Source organism: Drosophila santomea, chromosome 2L (assembly GCF_016746245.2).
Source record: "Drosophila santomea strain STO CAGO 1482 chromosome 2L, Prin_Dsan_1.1, whole genome shotgun sequence".
NCBI classification, from domain to species: Eukaryota; Metazoa; Arthropoda; class Insecta; order Diptera; family Drosophilidae; genus Drosophila; species Drosophila santomea.
Window position 1 is genome coordinate 16,493,640 of NC_053016.2, and position 23,288 is coordinate 16,516,927.

Below are 23,288 nucleotides of genomic sequence, written 5' to 3' on the forward strand. Positions count from 1 at the left end.
AAGCTAATTGTTATTCAAAATTAAGCAAATAAGTTTCAAATATAACTAACTTTCATTTAACATTTTGAAAATTTGTTTGTTTACGCCAAACTTTTATTTGTTAAACTTTTGTTTAGCAGCAAACAAATTTAACTGGGATTTAAAATTTAAGTATCTGCTGAATTTAATCCTCTCCAATAAAAGGGTTAAAAGAGAAATTAAAACTATTTACAGCTAAACTCAGTTTTTTATTTGAAAAAATAAAGTTTTTGTAAATATTTATTTTCCCAATATATTCACACAATTGTTTTATTATTATGTCAAAAATAACCAAAAATCCGTAAACTATGTCTATTTAATACCAATATGTAAAATAAATGTAGCTACAGACACCTTCAAAAGCTGGTTGATGCAAAGCTCAAAGCTTTCTGAAAGTTTTTCGAATGTCATGGCGCGAATACTAGATATTTGATACCTTTCATACGTATACTTGATATTTGATAAACTAAACGCTTATACTTGATTTCTGATATCTTCAATGCCCATTTAAGAAAATAGTTACAATGTGTGTTTTTGAGACATCATTGCTTTACCTTTCATGGTGCCAGCAAATAAAATTAGACGGGCTTAAAGGCATTCCTTTTTAGTTAGACAAGTACTCTTTAAGCCATTGGCTCATCTACATGGCCGTGCTGTCTATTTTCGACTAGCTTAGTATCTTCTCAGGCACGCGAAAAACTCTTTGGGCCATTAACAAGTTAATCAAATGGCATAAATCACCAATATACACATTCCGTCTACAAAGTTGCTGCCGTATAGCTATCCATTCACCAGCGGCCTATGTGTACTTGTCATATAACTATAGTTACCACTTATCAACAGCTTCATGGACCCGCTCCGGGTCATATAACATGGATGCTGAAGACGCTACACGAGTGCAATTGGTAGAAAACTCATACATTTTACCCGAAAAACACATGCGAATTAAATTGAACAAAAAGTGAAACCAGCCCGAGAAGCGAAAGCCAGCCGGCTGCACATGAAAATGAAGATGAAGTTGTCGAGGTTGAGGCTGTCTTAAGTCGGAGTCGGGACTCCATCCCACTCCCAAGATGCATTTCGGCGGACCCCAAGCTCCGCTCGCTCATAATCGGCAGATGTTAGCCATAAAATTGGAAAGGAGGAAACGAACAGTTGACCATTTTATTCCATTCCATTGGCCAACTGGTTATGGACATCGACGGCGAATCTGCCAACGAATTTCTCGAACTCCATGCCCCATGGCCCATGTTGAAAACTGACAGTAATAAATGCTCAAACGGATTTATATTTTTGTTTTTTGTATATTTTTTTGTATTTTTCGTCGGTTTTATACTTTTTAGGTATTTTTCTTTGTTTTTATTGAAATTCCTTAGATCGCAAGAAGCGCACAGAAGTAATATATATGGTAATTGTTGTATATGGTATAGATATAGATACATTATTATTATTATCTTTTATATATATAATGTAATATGTAAGTAATATTTATATATTGTTTGTGTGTTGTGGTGTATGTGTGTGTGGTGTCTGCTTGTGGTGTATTTGTGTGCTGGTATAATAATTAGATATACGTAATTAAGTATATATATTATATACAAATCTCAATAGATTGTTGATTGATTTGCTTGAATTTACAATTATATCTGGTATCTGTATCTGGTATCTTTATCTTTATCTGTATATGTAGATATATAAATTTAATATTACACGCTAGAGATATTTCAAAATATGTCCTCTTCTCTACAGGCTTATCCAACTATTTTACAGCTAATATATATATATATATATATGTGTATATATCTATATATTGTATTTTTTTTTTATTATATTGTGTAAAAACACAATCCGCCCAGCCCAATCTTTAACTAAGGGACCCAAATATGAAATAAACCTCTTCATTGCAGTTGGCAAAACCAAAGAATTTCGACCGAACAAATCGTAATTCATTTCCTGTTTTTTTTTTTTGTTAGTTTTTGGTTTAGATTTTGATTCAGTTATATAATTCGGTATCAGTTTTAAAGTTTGCACTAAGTAAAATGTTTTGCAGATTGCAAATTGGAATACGTTGGCTTTGGACCTTGTCGAATATGCATATAAATAATCTGGATATATACACATACATACAGCGTAGATCGTACATTATGTCACAATGTTTAAACTAAAGTTAATACATAAATTCAAAACACAAGTTCAAGGTTAACATTATACAAAAGTGTGTAGTTGGTAGACAATTCTCAAAGTTATGAAAGAATGCACACAGAGAGGAGACATCGTAAACTAACCATCATCCATCGTCATTGACATCCACTCATCTTCAACTCGTTTTGTTTTGTGGAACATTTGTCTTTCATATGTTGTGGATATAAATATATATTTATGGTTGCATATAAGTATATATTTCTTAGTCGCTTGTGGTATTTTGTTGCAATTGCAATAAGAGAATTACACAATAATTTAACATTTCTAGATGGTTTTCCAAGAAATGTTTCGTTTCGAACTATTAATATTTGTTGTCTGGAGCATATCTATGTATATCATGCCTATATCAGTTAACCATTCATAAATTATCACCCACCTGGATTTAACAATTCACTCAATCAATTATTCACATACATATGTTGCTGTTGTCAGGACACACCGAAAATATTCTACAAAATATGACATATCTCATTGTTTCGATCAGAGATTTTGTTTTTACACTTTCTACACATTACTTAAAACTTCATTTCGTTTAACTTTGTTTTGTGGATTGAATTTCATTGAGCAACTTCTGGTACACCATACAAATATATATTCTCTACACTTTCGAATCCTCGTCCACATTAATTTGACTAATATTTACATATCATCGCTTTAAATTATCATTTCAGCCTGCAATTAGATTGTTGCTTGGAATTTGTAGACTGGAACCCAAAACGCCGCCTTCGTCTGTTGCAGTCGACATACAAAAAGGTCAATTCGAAATTAACGTGCTATATGCACCGTATTTTTGATCACTTTTGTAGGTTTTGTGTGTCTGTTTATTAAAAAATACAATGATATTGTGGGGGATATGTGGGTCGGCAAATCCAAAATTACATTACAGCTTTGGGTTTTTGGGTAGGTTTATTACAAAAAAAAAATGAATGTTGGAAAAGTTGAAAACGACTTTCGACCGAGCAAACAAATTAAATTTTGGCTTTAAATTATCTTTTTTTTTTTGTTTTTTTTTTTGGTTTGACTTTCTATGTTTTTCAAATTAAAATTTAGTTTTCTTAAGCAAATGAAAATACACAATAAACGTAAATATGATGTAAAAGGATTCATATAGCCAAATTAATGATGATACGCAATCGTTTTCGTCCTTTTCGTGGGTCAGTGATTTAGGTGGTGTCCCTGTTCAACATCTAACAGCGGCTGAAGTTCAGTCTGCGGTTCAAACTCTCGGGATAGTTACATTATTAAAGTAGGAGCGCGTGTGTGCCAAGTGTCGTAGAAAGGCTTTTAAGTCGCCAGACACATCGAATTAGAGATATAGAAAAGGAACAGTTAAATAGACCTCTGATCATACAGTTAACGAAGAAAGTAGCCAACCGAATATATGAATTATGAATCAACAGTAATCGTAAAGTGCCAAGGGGCACGGCTAGCGAGCATGAACCGTTTTCCACATCTTCTTCTCCACATCCTAAACAAACTGATGATTATGGTGCTGCTCCTGCTGTTCGGTAACATTGAGGTAGGAATCCTTTCCCAGCAGAAACATACTGGGCGCCGAGCCGTCGTGCGGATAGAAGTAGGCAAACTGTCCGCTGTACGTTCCCGCCGCCGATCGGCCGCCATCCTCTAGTTGGTTGTAAACGGGCAGTCCGTTGATCTGCTGAGGTGTCAGCACCAAGCTTCCCTTAATTCCACCGGCTCCTTCTTGGGATGCACATGCTTCAATTGATGCTGCTGCCGTTTGCTTAATCCCTCTGCTCTTTGTTGTCCTTGTCATGGATGCTGTGGTCGTCGTCTTGTTGCAATTGCTTTCTGCTTCTATTGCTGTCTGCTGCTTGGCCTTGTTCTTCTTCTTTTTGCTGCTGCTGATGGTCGTGGATCTGATCTGGTTTTGGACTGGGGTTCTGGGTGCTGTTGGTGACGGTGATGATGGTGGCTGAGATGGTGGTGGTTGAGATGGTGGTGCTATCGGTGCTGTTTCTAGTGGTGGTTCAGTTTCAGTTTCAGCCAAAAGCGTCGCTCCCAATGCATTCTTTGACCACTGTTGCTGTTGGAACTGTTGCTGCTCGTGCTGTTGCTGCTGCTCCTGCTCCTGCTCCTGCCGTCCTAATCACGTGCTCAGCCAGGTGGAGTTGCACGTGCAGATGGTGCTGGGGATCACAGGTGCATAGTAGACGCCGTTGGCATAGATGAGTCCCGGCGGACCGGCCTGTATCTGTATGGTCTGTGGGGCCGCTGCCGGCGTCTGATCTGCGCTGCTCGTACAGCACACGGCGGCTGGTGCGGCCTGTTGCACATAAATGGTCTGCGCCTGACCCGTGGGCGACGCTTGCGGAACAAGGGTCAGGGTAGCTGCCTGCTGCGGCTGCTGCTGTTGCGTCTGTGTCTGCTGCTGCTGTTGCTGCTGCTGCGCTGGGTCCAGGAACTGATGCTGACGTTGTTGTTGTTGCTGATGCTGATTTTGCTGATGCTGCTGCTGTTGCTGCTGGTACTTCTCTTGAGCCTGCTGCTGCTGCTGTTTCTCCTGCTTGTTGAAGAGCACCTGAGCGGCCAACGACTGGATTAGATGGAGCGACTGACGCCGCTCGTGGCCCATCAGACAGACCGTCGACATCTCGACCACCTCCCGTAAATGCATCAGGTACTGATACTGCAGCGGTTCCTCATCGACGCCCCAGAAATGGTTACGCAAGTAGGCCTCCAGCTTGGTAGTCTGCGTATTGATGTCCGGGAAATCGATGAAGAAGCGCGAGCACATGTATCGCTCCAGGGTCTTGATGAGCTGCGAGTCGACGGCCTTGTAGTTGCGCACCAATAGATTGCAGTACTTGAGCAGGCCGCCGCCTCGTATCTCCTCCGGCTGACGCGTTGAGATCAGTTTCTTTTGCAAGTGGTAGAGTGCCTCCTGGAAGTCCCCGTAAACCGACTCGCCGACCACCGTCGGATAGAAGTTCTCCGAGATGGGCAGAGCGGCGCAGTCGTAGAAGAGTAGCAGAGAATCCAGCACAATCTGGAACGAGTCCACCGAGAACTCGAACTGGCGTCTCATGGTGTCCACGAACTTTAGCTCGACGTTCTTGTGGCCCGGCGAGTTGCCCAGCGAAATGAGCGACCAGCGGTCGCCGTCATTGTTGTTGTTCACCTTCACCATCTTGCCCACGTAGGCCTCCTTCAGAGAGCACGTGTAGATGCGGCGCTTGCAGACGCCCTCGGGCATCAAGTCCAGCAGGGTGTTGAGCACCGCCACCTTGACGCGGTCAAAGACGCGTGGCGAACTAAGCTCGATGGCGAATATCAGGTCCAGGTCATTGTACGGCTGATCCTCGCTGGCTAAAACATGACTAGCTGCCCCGCCGTTGAGACGGATGTCCTTAACTAACACCCCGGCGCCGCCGGCGTTCACCTCCGCCTCCAGCTTGCGGCGCACCAGGTTGACCAGATCCTTTAGCGTTACCTCCAGCGTAGGGAAGTTTCCGCGTCCGTGGATGGCCACCTTCTCGTCCATGACGTCGTGCAGCTTGCTCACCTGCTCGAACGATAGAACGGCCAGCCGCTGCGTCCCCCCGGTATCCACGCTCTCCAGCGATCCGTGGTCCGAGGTCGAGGCGATCGATGACCCAGAACTGGGAGACGGCGGCGGAGTCTCGGTGCCGCCGTCCGAGTGGAATCCATCGTCGATCTGATAGACGTCCATTCTGTTGCTGCGCTGTTGATGATACAACGGTTCGGCTCCGTCTAGTGTCCCGCACTGCAAAAGGAAGAGAGTCCAAAGTTAGTAGAGCGTCGTGGGAATGTCTTAGGCTTAACTTATAATACCAATAATCTAGTGCTATGGCTTTGGTTGCTACTGGTTTCGATTCCTCCACTGATCTAAACTACCATCGTTATTGTAATTGTGGTGGCGTATGTGGTTGGCTTGCTTTCGGGGTTTTCAACAAACCGAATTTTGTATTAGGAATTTTGGGTGGATGTGGAAATGTCGAGGTCTAACGAATGAGTACTGGTTAAAAAGCAAATGTTTGATTACATTTCGAGAGCCACGTTGTTGGATTTTAACAGGGAAAATTCGAAAAATAGTTTTTTGAAAAAAGGAATTATCAAAATATTTCAAATAAATAACAAATGTTCAGCATGCAAGGCCCATACATTGTTTTGTTTTTTATATGATAGTAGATAGTATTGTGCTGCCTTGATATTAATTTGTTTGCTTTGCAGAGGGAGCGGGCATATACAAATGTATGTATACAGCTTATATGTATTGCTGTTCTATTCCATTATCTCGGCACTCTGGCTCTTTTCGATTGCTTTCATGTCGTTGTATCATCATGATATTGTCGCCTCTGTTATTTATTTATTTGTTTTGCCAGTTTATCTGGCCAATGCCAAACGCTGCCCGGGGCTTCTTCTTTTAATTAATTAATTTGCTTTAAATTCGCTAAATTCGACTATTCGGCTGTTGCTGTGCGCTAGAGCGGCCTACGCGCCAAACACTAAATGCCGAGCTATTTATTGCTTATTTTATTTCACGAATTCGCGTTCTCCGCGCCCAAACGCCCAAAGAAGCCACCAGAGTTTTGGCATCACATCGAATGGGATAGAATCGGATCTACATAGCCCAGTCGAAACAGTCGAAAGTTCCGCGTTCTTATCGAGGCGACGTTGGAGCCCCCAAAATTCCCTATTCGTTATCCCACTTCTCTGTTTTGTGCTACTGTTGTATACATGGAATGGCTATTATATCGTTTAGCTCTATCTCCTGCATGAGTTTTATCTGCGAGTGTGTGTGTGTGCGTTTGTGTGTGTGTGTGTGTGTGTGTGGGTTTGGGTTCTCTTTTTATCATTTTGTTTGTGCGTTCACAAAAAAAAAAAATTAATTTTCTGGCATAACCGACCGGCGACCGCACAAAATATATGTATATAATATAGAAATATAGGAGGCGGACGAATAATTCCGAGCGCCGATTAGCGAGGTGGGGTGATGAACGAGTGAGGAACCGTCTTAATTGGAATTTTAATACCATGCAAATGCATTTCTGCCTCGAATGATTCACAGTGCACTCGCCCAGTTGCGATGACAGCTTAGTCGCCTGCAATTCTATCCGCAGACCTCTTCAAATCCCAATGATATCATTCACACCAAAAAGATCACTTTGTTGAGCTAACTTTCAGCACAGGATTTTGTACCTTCGGTTTTATTGTTTGCAATACTTTCTTTTTGCGGCTGATGCAATAGTTTCACCGTATCGCTGCCGTAACTTTTAGATAAGTAAAAAGCTGGTAAAATTCTAGTATTATTTGCAAAGTTCTTGCACTGAGTACTCAATGTTAGTTATTTGTGTATATCTTTAGCTTTTTTGGGAAACTTCGCGCAGCTCTGTGGCGTATTAATTTTGTGCTCAGGTTTCGTGTGAATTGGGTAATATAACTAAATTTTGTTTCGGGTCGCCGGGGTCGGTGCGATTTCGCTTTGGATCTTAGCATCTTGAGAACTGCCGCGTGGCTCAGTTCACACTTTATATGGCTGAGAATGGGTGATAGAGGGGAAGGGGCGGTGGAAAAACACGGTATTGTTATTCACTCAGTTCCAGTTAAGTTAGCCTTCTTGTTGTTTTTGCCAACAGCCGGACAATTAGTTATTTATTAATTGCCATTGACGTCGCGCACAAGCACAAATTGCCGCTGTCATGTATTTATTGTAATTGCTTAAACTGCATTTTCATGAGACGACAATCGTTTTGAGGAGAATTCGCCCTTGGAATATTGCAGGCAGAAACTTCAATTCGGATGCGGCTTTCTTTTTGATTTAATAAACACCTTTGCTGCGCTAGTTAATGGTTAGACAACGTGTGAAATCAAATAAAATTTGATTATGCTCCTGTTAATTACTTTCTATACTTTTCGACACACATCAAACAAATACTGTCTACTATTTAGTTATTTGAAAATAATAAAAGCATGATGCTGCAATAGTCATCCATGAAATCAATGCGATAATGCTTTGTAGCATTAAGATAGTTCAGACACTGTTCTTTATGAATCACAGCTCAATTTCACAATTTTGTATACATTATCCACCTAATTTTCACCAATTTGCGTACGATTCGTAAATGCACAATTCGAAATGCATTATCTTTGGCTTTATCATTATCATAACGGTTTCTCGGTGGCAGTGCAGGTGCTTCACTCAGACATGCAAACAGGTGTTTCTGCGTGTGTGTGTTTGTGAGTGTGTTTGTTTGAGCGTGTGTGTGTGTTGGCCTAGACTGGTCTCAAATAAAAGTGAAAATCGTTGTTTTTTGCCCTCCTTCTCTCCCATCTTTCGCGGCTAAGGAAAGCAGCGAATGCCCAACAATGGCAGAAAGTCTATTATAGAAAAAAATAAGTGGCGAGAAAAAACTCGAAAAATCAAAGCCTACACTCAGAAGAAATGCTATACTAATTTTAATTGCATACATAACTAATTTGTAACATTATTTAAATCATGAATTATGGGTATTTGGGCAGTATGTTTATGTTAAAACAAATCGCAAAGCGCTTCAGTTGTTTCCAACCTTTTCGTTAGAACAATATTCACTATCAATTTGATTTATTTTCCAATTTCATCACACATTCGTACATATTTTGGGGTTTGCCATTTTCTATTATTTTGACATACCTAGTGTAAACTCAGGCTTAAACAAATATGGACTCCGTGTGGATTTTGTTTTAGCACCGCATTACCGTCGAAGAAAGAGGAAAACAAGCGGAGGAGGCGGGCGGTGGGTGGTGCCCACAATTGGCGCCTACTCAAGGCAACTAAGCGAATCAAACGGTTTTTGATGCGATTCGATGTATTCGCGTGTTTGTATGTGAATTAAATACAATCTGCTTGCAATGACATACACACTCTTGTTTTTTCTTTTTCTTTCAGCACTGTACACTTTTTATTTCGTATGATTTTTAATTTAAATTTCGGCTCTCACACTCTCGATTGCTTCTTATTTTTCTAGTTCGCGCAGAGAAGAACGACCGTTCAGTTGTACGCTCGAAAACGAAATGAATTGACGTAGACGCTGCCGCTTGCTCTGAAAAATAACTCCAATCTGAATCGCGAACAAGAAACTATATAGAGAGCAAAGCGCAAGTGGTAAAAGCTCCTTCCCACTCGCGCTCTCTCTCTCTCTCTCTCTCAGCTGACGTCACGAGGCGCTTGAGTGGAATGCCGTTTGAGTGAGTTTTATGCTTTTGGGGCTTTTTTAGAAGGGGACACACACACGCACACACTACAACAACAACTTTGGGTTAGTCGGTCGATCTCGCTCCCCCTCTCACACTCTCTCTTCCCCACACTCTTTTTTTCAGTGCACTGCAACATGCGGGTGTTGCTCGCTCAGCTGATAAAGCGAAGAAGAAGAATGGGGTCTTCTAGGTGAGTGACTGTCTGTGTGTGCGTGGGCCTTTTTTATCCATATTGGCAATGCATTTTTTAATTTCATTATTAATGCTTTGCTCTGGGATGAAAACCTATAGTTCCATGAAAACAGGAGATTATATGCTATGAATTAATCGCCAAATGGTTAAGTCTAATAAAGTACATTTTGTTTTTAGTGACAATGCAGAAAAAATTAAATAAACAACTAAGCAGCAAAACAACAAACCAAGAACCAATAAGCAAAAAAAAAAGCTGTCCTCTTGCGATAAGACGGAATTCTTCTGCGTCCAATGAGGATTAGAATTAGTATTATGTATGGTAATTGGGAGACGACGATAGCCAAAAATTTACACAACTTGTATAAATAATCATTTGGTAACGACATACATATGTATGTATACAAAGCTTAGCAACCGTAATCTCATGAAATACTATCTGGAATATTTATCTGATGAATACTTATTATACAGACGTAAAGGAATTAATCCCGTTTCGACTGCTTATGAATATCGAGTAATGAGATTAGCACAGCAATTCGATGCCATAAGATATGCAGATCACTTAATTATAATTAAGCTTCATTAGCCTTACCGTTATTAGAATAACTGTCGGTCGGCTCAAAGTTATAATTTAACCAACATTTTGCAACGCTATTTGTGATTTTGCTGTTTTTGTATTTCGCTTATCTTTTTGAAAGGTTGTTTTCGGATATCGCTTGATTAATGCCTATACGCTCGTGATGGAAGCCTGAAAAAGCACAGTAACATTGAGATTGAGGCAAGCGTTAATGTATCTTGCAGATACGAAACCATCTAGCACTGCAGCACCAGCACACGAGAAATATAATATAAAACGCTGGGAGCTGAGGTCGCAGTGGAGCCAAGCTTGTTGCCATTATGAATGCTATTGTTGTTGTCAGTTAGTTGTTAGCAGTATACCCTGCACCGTATACCGCAGCTCACCATTTTTGTATCTGTATCTGTATCTGTGGCCGATGGATGAGGTTTTGGTGCGACGTGGTCGCTTGTTTGTTTGGCAAGACGCAGACTCATTTATGGCGACCCTGACCCAATAAGCCATGTCCATTGCAAATATATCTGTATCTCACGCTTGCCTTTGGATACCTCGAGTTCCGCCATTCCATCCATTCAACACAGGGCTTGGCTTGGCCAACAGGCCGAAACGAAAGTGTGGCGGCCAAATTCTAGCTATCACCCCATCCACAAATGCAAGTCGCGGCTAATTGTTATGCCAGGCGACGGGTATATATCGAAAAACCTCAGGCCTCAGGCCCCGAACCACCAAACCGGTTCGACCGACATTTCAAATACGCACTCAATTCGATCCAACAAAATCAGCTTCGAACACGCGCTCGAAATCAGATTGAGATACACTTGCGTTTTTGGCATAGTTTCACATACTTCCAACCAGACAGAAAATGAAAGTGCCGACAGCGCCCAAGAATTTTAAAGTACTTGGGAGTAAACCGAAGTGGTTCCCCTATGAATTATTTAACCCAAATCCCATAGACCTTTTCTAGATTTAAAGAACGTTTTGTTGCTTTGAGCTTAGATTAAGGCTTTTTAGTATAATACACCCTTCTCTGACAAATCGATCCTAATTAGAATCTAAACTGTTATTAAAGCAATGTAAGCTAGGTTTGTTAAAAGATTCCATTAACTTGTTTCGTGACTACGGAGTGCACATAACATTTTTGAACTTTGCGGTGTACGACAAAGCGGAAAATTTTTTTAGGCTGCACTTCCTTCCGTTCCTTTTGAATCATTTCTATCTACCTTTAATTGCTTTTGACTTCGGCTTTCAGCACTTTTTTGCTTCTTAACTTTCGGTTTCTTGGCAGACTTTGGTTAGGTTTCATTTTCCTTATTTATTTTCTGTGTCAAAATTTTGGAACCGAGTCAAAACGTGACACCGAAGTGGGGAAGTGAGAGGGAGAGTCATTCAAGTTTGATTTGATTTGGATTTGTCTGGCTTGATTTGACTTTATTGGACGATTGGCACTCGGGTAATATATTTTATTCGTGGGCTGGTCGGTTTGTCTTTCCCTTTTCCAACATTATCCCGATTATGCAATCAAATAGGCTCATTTCCGACTCGTGCTTAAATTAGTCATAAAAAGTAAATACTGGAGGCAAAAAATGTATAACCTAATTATAAATGAAAAAGTAAATTGCAGTCCAAATTGTAATAGGCTGTATTTATATAAAGTCATTTAATAGAAGATCATTAAAATGGAATCAAATTCGAAATCTGCCCCACAAAAAAGGGAGATTATTAAATAGATGGAAAATTGGAAAACCTAATACTCTGCTATATAATCTATATCTATATCATTCAATTTTTTCATAACGCAACTGATTATGGACAAACACAAAATTACTGTTCAGCATTTGTGCAAATATTATTGTCAACAAGAAATGGTAGGCGAATTTGTATAAATTTTTTGTTTTCCATGTCATAATTATTCGTTGCTTTAACGCTCGATGAAAGCCTGAGTGGCAAATATTTACCTGAAATATACAAATATTTAGGTGGTTGTTTTACCCGATTTTAATTATTATGCTGGAGAGTTCAGTTATTCATTTCGAGTGCTTTACCAAAGGTTTTTAATTATCTTCAATATTTTCGATACTATACAATGTATTTTTTATTGCCATTTTCATTCGCTTTAAAACTAACGACTATTCCGACTCTAAACGAGTTTAAGTTCACTTCGCTTTGCGTATCAACTGATTTCAATTTGGCGATTGAGTCAACAGATAAACAAACTTTCAATTGCAAATGGTGTTTTTGTTTTCGTTACTCGTCTTGTCTTTGTGGCTTTTGCGTAGTTCTGATATTTACTTTTTATAGGCTTTGGAAATGGCGAATTGCTGTTCGCCTAGTTTGATATCAATTTAATGTGTTTTAGTGTCTGGAGTGTTGTTCTGCGATTGTTACTTTTGTTTCGGATACTCATTGTTTTCTAGCGTGACTTAGAATCATGCAACTTATAATTACAGCAATGTGACGATGAGTATCTCTGTATCCATGGGATACACATACAAGCACTCCGTCGAATAGGTAGAATAGTAAAAAGTTGCGGCATGCGGATTTAGCAGTCGTTATCGAGGGGTAGCGAGTAATATCAGGGGTATCAGAGGTTCTGGAGAGGCCCAAATGTGTGTGTGTTCTGGTGCTTTTTCTCTACCTGTCTGTCGACGTGCCTTCCATCTATCAGTTAATGGCAATTTGACTTGAAATCAATTAAAATCGCTTACATCGAAACTCCGAGATACTTTCGACGTGTGCTTTTGGGCGACCTTGAAACCTATACTATGCCACATACTCCCTTCGTTCTGGCCTCCACCGTTTTAATAAACGTTTAAATTTTCGATGCCTCTAAGTAATTAAAATTGATAAATGACTTCGTGTCATTAAAACTGATTTTTAGCCACTATCAATTGCTTCCTGGGAACTGAGAAAGTGCCATCTATCTGTGTGCTCGAATAAAGTTAATATACTCATGTATCCATATAAGCACCGACAGCCGGGAAAAATGAATACAATAACAGTGTGGAAAATGTGGAATCTCCTCAAAAAGTGGCCACTCCAAACTCATTATTGTCCCGAGCCTTGGGAGTACACAAACGTGAATACTTATTGATTTTTTCTTATATACATCAATCAAAATCTTTACACGGAAATTTGTATTAGACTTTGTCTACTTCTTTGTTCTACTTGAAGCTGTGGCTGAATTTGTTTCCTAGCATTTACTTCCGCCTTCGAAACCAAAGAAGTAGTACCGCAACAGATACTTTTCCGCTGGCAAAATGATAAGAGCGAAATCGGCGAAACAAAAACCAAGCAACCACCAAGTAGAACATGCCAGGTAAGCTGAAAAAATGTCAACTAAAACAATCTGTATCTATATATATGATGTATATAAATAGGGTAGAAACAGTTGTACCTACAGTCGGCACTTGTGCCAGATTCAGGTGTGGATTAGTTGGCTTGTTTAGCACGAATAAAAGTATCTTTTTGACTGTTGCCTCCCCCACACTGTTTTCTGTTTTTCTTTTTTGGCATGCGCGGAACGATATAGATGCTGGCTGATTAATCGCGAATTGCACATCTTGACCCATAAACGAATTGATCAGAAGTATTTACGCCAACGTGGGTTGGCCCGACATCAGGGGCTGGGTCTACATACTGGATGGTGACTAAGCCAGTTGGGATTTGCCTGTGCTGTCGGTTGCTGGGTTGATGGGTTGATTCACTGCTAATGCTAACTGGGATCGAAAACAAGGCAATTAAGTGATCGTGCGCTGGGCCAAACAAGTCCAACAGCTGATTTATGTTGCTTGCGCTAAGTGTCCCTTAAGTGCTCAAGATTTGGGCCATGCTTAAATAAATTGAAATAATAATTTAATAATCGTGTTTTTGGTCGATTTAAGTTTACTTTTCCCCCCATCACACATCGGCGTGCAAAAGTCGAGCAGGGTTTATTGCCCCGCGAAGACGCTTACATACTTTATTTGTATAGTAGGTATGCAGGCGAGTAAGCACAATAAAAATAAAACGAGATGGCGGAGAGAAGACGACTCGGCAACAAATAAAGCGAAATTAAACTGCTTGCACAAACAAAAATTCCGTAAATTATTGCTTATTACATCTCATACATAAGCACACCACCGGCGGACAGGAATCCATCCACAAACTTATATAGTCGGACTTATCACCACATCAAACGCCACTCAGATGCTCAGAAGCTCAGATGATGTTCGAGATGATTGACAATCCTCTGCTGTAGTCAGCACGTGCAGGCCCAATCGGTTAATGGCCCGAACCAATCACGATCGCACTGATCTGTAATCAACTGCAATCTCCAATCGACATCCATAGATTGTACACAATCCGTTTTCTATCTATATACACCTATTGTCAGTTTTCATTCACCCAGTGGAAGTGGTGCTGCATATCTGGACTATTGGAATTCGCTGGTCGATTGTCGATTAGTTGACCCAACGGCCTGTGTCTGGCCCTTGCGTCAACCAACTTTTGGGTTTGTGTTTGATTTTTAAAATTTTGTAATTTCACTTTCTTCGACGTGACAACAACTCTCGGCAGCTACGTGGCTGCCATTTCAAGTAGATCGTTAAAAAGAGCGGTTACGCAATTGGGCAAGATATAAAGCATAGTTTAAAAGAAAATTGTAAATCGTACTACAAAATATGCACGCTCCAAATATCTTTTGCTGCCTAGCTTGAAGTGCTTCCTCGAATCGAAAGGCATTATTTATCCAGGCGAGATTAATTTTGGATGATGAAAGATGAACAGCATTTTAAATTCCCCAAGTCATTTTTGAATTGAAATAATAATATTAATAATAATAATAAATCATCTAAATTGAACTTTGTGGATGAGAAAAGTGTATCTCCAATTATAATCCAGCAGAAATTACGTCATGAATATCTTTTGGTTTGTTCAAGCATTTTTGTTTCCATTTTTTTGGCATATTCTTGAGCTTGGAGTGCCCTGTTGATTTGCACCGATGTGTGGGCATTCAAGTGCGAGCTGCGTAATCTGCTTATTAGACATGAGTCGATGCCTTCGGTTTTTTTTGCTGTGCTCCACTCGAGTGCGCAGCCATCGGGCGGTCGTCAAATAATCAAATGGCAATAAAAATAGAAACCCGATTTCAATTATAGTTCTCTCTCGACGCCGAGATACATTCGATGCGCTTGGCCGGACCAGCAGAATCGTCTGCAGCAGTGCTGGATCATCAGGGAATGTATTTGGTGTGAGTGGCAGATACAAATATGCATGTGTGTGTATGGCTTGTATGGCTGAAAGGTTAGTGGCAGCCACTAAAAGTTCGTTCAACGCTGCATTATGCCTGTATCTGTATCTGTAAATGTATCTGCTTCGGTAAGTGAATCTGTATCTGGCAGGCACTCGTACTTCGGCTCGATTCGCGATTCGTTTCGCTTCGCGTTGCGAATTTGCGTTGCGCTTTAGTTGGTCTCTGTGTCAGTGGAACTCTGAAATGCCACCTTGCCTCGTGTATCTGTGGCAATGTGGCAAATATTCTGCGAAGTTGCGGCTGCGGGCAATGCTTCGTTGCACGACTGCAACACAGCAACACAGCCATACAGCAACAACGACGGATTGGTTTCAACTTTTCAAAAAAGTGAAAGGAGTTTTCAAACATTTGTGTATTTGTTATTAAAATTATTCGCTGCAAAATGTATCTTGACATTTGCGTTTAAAGGAAACACATCACAGGATTTTTAAATGAGTCAAACCAAATGGGCTCCCTGACCTGTTAAACTGGAGAGGAAATCCACCGGTTAATGGTGAAAATGTCTGGAAAACAAAACAAGGCTTTTCACTTAGCAAACAGCGGCTACCAAAGCAAACCAAATGCCCAACCCAGAGCCCAAACAAGCCGCAAATTGTTGCTGCTAATGTTGTGGCAATTGTTCATGTGTTTGCCTTTGTGTGTTGTACAATGCACTCGAGTCATGCACATGAACATGCACATGCCGAAGCGTTGCGCCACCGCAAAAACACCACACACCACCACCAGCGAGTAGAGTAGTGGCTTTATGGCCATACTGTTACTGTATGCAGCACCACCAGAAAAAATAAAGGCTGAAATCAAAACAAGCACCTGAGAACCCAAAGACGCGACTTAATCTGAGACCGCCACTGAGGCAACTCCATCTGCGTTTGCACCTTAAAACGAAGTTGAAAACGAAATTGAAGCCAGCTGCCGAAAGATGCAGCGACAGTCTTGAGATCGAAACCTCTTGGCGAACTTTAAGATGCACAGTTTGTTCTCAGGATTAATAGCAATAAAGCTTAAGTTTAATTTGCAGTTTTAATTGCAGGATAGTTCTAGAACCCCGTTTCATGTTGATCAGCAGCCACTTGTGCAAATGCAATAAAATGCAATTTAGTCAAAATCTCCCAAGTAGACCGCAACTTGTTCATTTGGAGTTGCCTCTTTGTGTAAAAGCCGCAGAGAGGCGTCACTGATGAAACTGCAACCAAAGCCACAGCAAACAGAAATTTCATCTTCGCTTTTGCGGATGGTGGAACTTCTATGTGCAACTGCAATGGCCATTGCCACAGCAAGTGCAACTGCAAAAACTGCAACAAATGCAACAAGTGCAACTGGCATTGCGAGTGCAACAAAGTATCTGCGACTGTCTGCGATTTGCCGTTTAAAGCGCGAAAGTGAAATCTTGTTAGCCATTTTTACTTTTTGTTAGGATTTTGTGCAAACGCGCCTTTCTTTGGTTTCTCTGTGTGGCCAAACAGAAATGTGTTTTTCGGTACCTTCCTCTGGTCAGTGAACCTATTGGAAAAGCGATCCATACTTACACAATACAGAGTTTGCAGGGCAGATATCAATGTTACATGGGATATGGCAGCTTACCTGCAAACAAAAGAAATATGTGAAAAGGTCAATAAAGAGAATAAATTTATTATGCATGCGACAGATAAACGTGTCGCCACTAAAAAGCTGCAGAAAATAGAAAAATGTATTTAAAACTATTTAAAACTGGGGAAAATTCGACGGCGCTTGGCTGTCAAACAAGAATAAATTAGAACAAGAAAACACATTCGAATGGGATCTTGCCAAGGCGCACCATTTCGTTCAATTAATTTGGCCCATAAAGTGAGCACTGCAGCAAAAGTAACCTATCGTAATGTATATATTTCAGCCACACTAATGGACCCTTCACTGTACCCCAAACCAAACCAAAATTGTCGCATTCTTTTGCCCAATCTAGAACAGCATTTGTGCTCTACATACGGCCAGTCGATCTGTATCTATATTTATATTTATATTTATATTTGTATTTGTATCCGAACTATAATACCCAATTTCTTTTCTTCATATTTAATTTGGGCTTTCGCATGCTATTTAAACAGCTGAAAGTTGCTCGTGTTTACCTTGCTTGCCATTGTCTAAAGCCAAACAAAGCGAAGCTCTCGAAGTGGGAAACTATGGCAACGTGGATATGCAGTTTACACCCAACCCAACCCATTCACCGCGGTTACGTTTAATAATTTCGGGCCCTAAAATAGCCAACATCTTTACAGGTGTAAAGGTAAGCAGAGGTGTTCAGCAAACTTGTAGGCACTCGTACGTATCCAATTCATTTGTACACGAGCATTCTCGCCTTAATTCAATTAGCTGCGTCCGTCCTTAACTTGAACGTATCCATTTTTAATTAGAACAGTGCAAATTTCGCAATCGCACTAGCGCACACTCGGGCCAATCTATATATAATCAAAGTCAAAGATATATAGCCATAGGCATATGTGCGTCTCGGATACGTATCCAAATGCATGTAAATGCATATAGCTCAAAGCTCGTTCGGATCGGTTCAGTTCAGTTTTAGTTTTGGTTTGGGTTTTCGGTTTGGGCTTTGTGCATGAAATAAATGCCGATAGGCCGCCGTCCAACAACAACTAAAACAACAAAACTACACCAACAACACCACCAACGGCAAAAACAACAACAGCCAATGCGACGGACAACGAACGCAGTGGCCGACCTTCGCCGTGTGCGGCATACAACGTTGTTCGCTGAAGGTTGACAATCAATAGCAACAGAAACAACAACAATAATATAATGTAGTAGTAGCAACCACAATATCACCAACTGCAGCAGCAGCAGCAACAACAACATTAACTAGAGCACAACACAACTTATCAAAGTTGATTGCATTTAAAAAAGGGTTTTGTTTTACCGTCTTGAAGTTGCCCAATGCGACTTTGATTAGGCGACTCATGCATAATGGAAAAAATGGTAAAAACCCGGGCGCCAAATGCAAACGAAAACTGATAAGTCCCCCTTTCCCCCCCTCAAAATACATATACAAAATGGGTTGATATGCAAATGGCTCAGTGATGAAAATAGGTTACAAAATACAAACAGCTTTATCGATATGTAGGTCAAGGAGATCGGCAGGAAAGTAGAAAGCATTACGTGCAATTTCAAGGAATCAATGTTAAGTATAACGATATATTATTATACCCGATATATTATTATGTATTAATGTTGTTCCCAATTTCTATAAATATTATAGCCTTTTCTCTTGTTTATTTGGGAGATTAGCTTGTAGTTTTCCTGTCAAAGCCTTATTTTCGCCCAATTTCTTACATATATAATTAATGATAATTGGATTTAAATTCCAGATCATTTTTAAGGCAAATGTTTCAGTGTACGGAAGAAATGCGATCTTTATTTCATATGATTGCTCAAAAACTCGAGTTCTACGCCCAGTCATAGAAGGCAACTTCCCTACTTGGCGGCAATCACAGAATTACTCAGCACGCAGTTTTATTACACGTTTGCTTGTATATCTGCATCATTAGGCCAAAAAGCTTGGCTGTTTTTCTGTTATTTACAAGTCACGAAGTCGGGCCACGCAAACTGCAATTAGGCTGTGGCAACAGCTCACCTGCTCAGGGGGGGAAACAGTCTGCTAGCTGGAGAGATCCTCTTCAAAAGACAGAGACACAGAGATCACGAATCTGGGGGATAAATCAAACGCCCCCACAGACAGAGAGAGAAGGAGGAAAAGGCCAAGCTCCCGGGTTGCATAATTAAACTTCTGAGGATCTGATTGTAAATAGACAGGCGCGGCATAATCAGCTTACGTTCTGTGAGCCACGTTCTGGGCTTGGCCCTGGTAATTAATATCTCCAAGATAAACACACTTCACAGCTCTGCCCTGGAGCAAAGCGGCACGGCATTATTATGTATTCGGATTTTGATTTTGATTCGGATCGTATTCGGATTCGGATTGAAGCTGCCCGCAGCTAAATGGGGTCAGAAGCCATCAAACTTGGTAACGGAGAACGACGGAGACGAGATACACATACATCAGAGACTCAGGTAGACTGCGGCTGAGCTTGGATAATTTAAATTCAGGTTATTAACCTCTGCAAACACAAAAAATCATAAATCAAGAGAAAACCCGAGGCTTGCGTGGTCAATAGGCAAATATGAGCCTGATATTTGCATGTGCGCACAAGTACAACCGACAAACACCATTCGATTGAACAACAAGTGCAGTGGATCACCAACCAACCACCAAGATTAGATGGCTACATGGTGGCCATAGTCAAATAAACACGGGACAGGCACAAATAATAACAAGCCCCAAACTGTTTAAACACGAAACAAAAACAGAAGTTCCACATATTCCTCTCTATTCAACTACGTATTGAAGTGTCTCCTGTTTACGTTTACCTTCCCCACCACTGTTTACATAATTTCTTTCTTCGAGGCTGGTATCAAATGCCTCTTTTGCCATGTGGTTAAAGACGAAAATTTAAATTCAAATTCAGGTGAGACAACGTGAACAAACTGCAAACCGAGCAAACAAACAAAGACATTACGCCAAGTGTTATATATAATGTAATGTAATTAGTGAGGGTTGCTTCAGTGGTAGCTACTAGCTACGTACGTCAAATGTAATTTGCGTTTGTTGGCCTACCCTACACGTGACCAGACGTGGAATCGCTGGCCCAGTCCAGACCAGCGAAAGAAACACGAAAAAACAGACCAAGACCAAGTCGACCAAGTCGCCTAGGTGAGGTTTCACCTGCAGCCACTGAAAATCTAAGGCCGCCACCGAAACTGACGTAGCTGGTGAACCCGGATATGTGCTTGGATATGGGCAGCTTGGTACTCCTATGTACCCCCATGTACATATATATCACACATAACGCCTGTGAGCGCAGACATTATGTATTGGAAATCGAATTTGAATACCAATTCCGAATTCCGAATCCGATTCCAATTTGAAATTCCGAGCCAACGGCAGCCATATGCATTGCATTCATTTGAATGTCGTACGCGAAACCTGGGGTTTCTATGCCAACAATATTTCAGAGCACTACGCAGTTTGTCCGCTCAAGGAGTTTTGTAAATGATCTTTTTATAAGCTGAAATATTGCTGAAATGATTTGCCAGATCTTTTTGTAAAGCTCTCTTCTTGGCTATATTAATAGGACCATACAAATGAACGAAAATAAATCGGTTTGAGTAAATAATTGCTAATGAGGAAAAAGTCCTAAATCATTTTAACATAGCACAAAATAAATACATAAAACCTATCGTAATACTGTACAAACTGTCAAATTAAATATAACTTATATTTTGGAGTGTGTCTTTAATAATAATAATTTTTGAGAATATTGCTTTAACTTATTTGAAAGTACCTTTTCAGTGGAATTGTGACAATTCACGATGCATTGTTATTTTCAAACAAAACACTCTTCATCGTCCCCTTTTTTACAATTCCAGCACTTCAAATCACTTTGATTCTGATCAACATCTGCGGATTCTTCTATTTGCAGTCAAACATCTGTTGCTGCTTCTTATTTTCATACAATGAAATTTAATACCAGAATAACATCACGATAATCATTTCGAATTCTTCAAACTTAATGAGCCAAAACCAAACTACGGCAGTGAACAGTTGAGAGAGTCGAATGCCATAAACGCACTTAAAGATACATAAAACGAAATAAAAAATAAAACAACACTATCGAGATTCGTCGGCGACAGAGGCGCAATACAGATACAAGTACAGATACAGATACAGATAGAGAGATACAGATAGGATGGATATATGCGCATTTAAGTTTCGCCATATGCTACATGCAACATGAAAGGGGCAGGCAGAGAAATGGATGGATTGTACTAGAGTAGCGTGGAGTGCACTGGGAGGAGTGGGAGTGGGCGTGGTCTTGACATTTACCTTTGCATTGTACGACTCATGCCGATTTTCCGGTTTCATAAGAATGCTGGATGCGACGAGCGACAGGATATATGGGCGAAAATATAACAGCACTCCAGATGGTTCTGGTTTTAGCGAGAGTTGGCTGCTGTGCTGTTGTGCTGCTGGCAATTAACTCGGCGGCTCTTCCCCTCGTTTTCGTTTTCAATTGCACTTTTTGCTTGATTTTTCTTACTTTTTTTTTCTTGCTATGTTTTAGACACACTAGACACACACGCGCACTCGGGAAATTTCTCTTGTTTGGCTATGGCTATGGCTATGGCTATATATATGTTATTTGGTTCACACACGAAACAACAACGTTAACAACATATGGTCCAAAGACAGTTCAGCTTGGGTGTAGCCAGGCGAACATATGTTGGCTCTGCCACTCGATGTGGGCGCAGTTGGGCGCAGAAGGTGGTGGTGGTGGAGAAGCAACAGTCCTGTTGCTAGAATGTTCCCTCGAATTTTCCGCTTGGGCTTTCGGAATTTCCTGTGCTCTTTCTACACTTTTCGATGGACACCTCGTCGGTCGGTGCTTAGTGCTTATACTATATGTGTATAGAATAAAGAGCCGATACAATTTTGCTTAGCAAGACGATGGCTTGTCTTCTTTAGCTTGTTTTGTCAGTTGTCAGCTGCCTTTTTTGAATTTAATGCAGTATCTATAGTACAGTGGATGTGCGTTGTCTTGATTCTGGCTTTCGCACGCGGTCACTCTCGTTGAACGACTGATTTCAACGGCAATCTGCGTCGGCATGAAACTTGACTACGCGGCCATTCCACCGTTCGAGTTGAGTGGGAAAAGCTCTGGCGGCGGCGGAAAGCTCGCTCAATTGAGTGAAAATCAAACAAAATGAAACTGCAGGCCGAGCTGATCCCATTCGAAAGTGTAATTATAATTTGCGCCACCGACACTAGTTGCTATGCTGTTATTTTATTTATTTCGTATTTTTTTTTTTTGTCTGTTTTTCGCTTTTTCGAAACCGGCAAAGCGAGCATACTTCGATCAAAAGACAACAATAAACACACACACACACTCACACAGATGGCGTTGAGTACTTTGTTTGTGGCCTGCTAACGGCACAATTACGTCAGAAAAATAAGCTTTTTCGGTTTTCTGGCAGCTCCCAAGAACTTAATTAATTAAAATTTAAACTATCGCAAAAGTGCCTTATTTAAAAACGAATAGAAAACATACAAAAAAACTTGCCTTTTGGCGTTTCAGCTCGAGCACCTAATTGCTTTTTGTTGCCTTTGCTCTTTCTTCGTTTGGTCAACGTTTTGCTCGACTTTATTTATTTTTAGAAATAAACAACTTATTTTTACTTGCATCTCTCGCTATTTGTTCTGCTCTTCAATTAATTGTTTATTTTCGTACAATCACTTAAGATCATGTGTACGACAGGCATGTGGGCTAAAAATTTGGAGGAAACGATTTCCAAGTTAAACCAATCAATAAATGCCAAAACGTGATTAAAACAACGCATTCTATAAACAGAAAACTAGTCCAGAACAAAAAAAAATAATTATAATAAATGCTAATGCGTCTTATGATTAACAAACAAACGATTTCGGTTTCCTTTTCTTTTACAAAGTTTGCCCGTTTTATTACCCTAATTTTTTGTATCGTAACAAACTGTATAGTATTATACATATATTTTACAAAATATATTATATTACGCATACGCAGTGAGACGAACATATGGAAAAATTTTATACAAACTTTCAAATCAATTAAGAATTAATGAGCGGCATTTCGCTGCTAAACGTATGAATTCAAATGGATTTAAACTGTGTTTTAAATGTTTCGACAACGCATACAATACGGTAAATAAAAA

The 23,288-nt window shown here is 40.3% G+C and overlaps 1 protein-coding gene across 5 annotated transcripts in view; it reads right to left on the bottom strand.

The window, feature by feature from the left end:
- Positions 1-4,098: 4,098 nt before the first annotated feature.
- LOC120443832 (terminal nucleotidyltransferase 5C) overlaps positions 4,099-23,288 on the bottom strand; it is a 41,099-nt gene continuing 21,909 nt past the window's right edge. Inside the window, exons 1-2 of one of the 5 annotated variants that reach the window (XM_039623184.2) lie at positions 21,427-22,169; positions 4,099-5,968 (exon numbers count right to left, since the gene is read on the bottom strand). In XM_039623184.2, the coding sequence (XP_039479118.2) occupies positions 4,331-5,968; positions 21,427-21,465 (1,677 nt within the window). In that variant the 5' untranslated portion in view covers positions 21,466-22,169 and the 3' untranslated portion in view covers positions 4,099-4,330. Of the gene's footprint in view, positions 5,969-6,036; positions 6,225-8,875; positions 9,169-17,023; positions 17,079-21,426; positions 22,170-23,288 lie in introns of those variants that run through there. The other 4 variants (XM_039623186.2, XM_039623185.2, XM_039623187.2 and 1 more) reach the window with 4 other exon arrangements.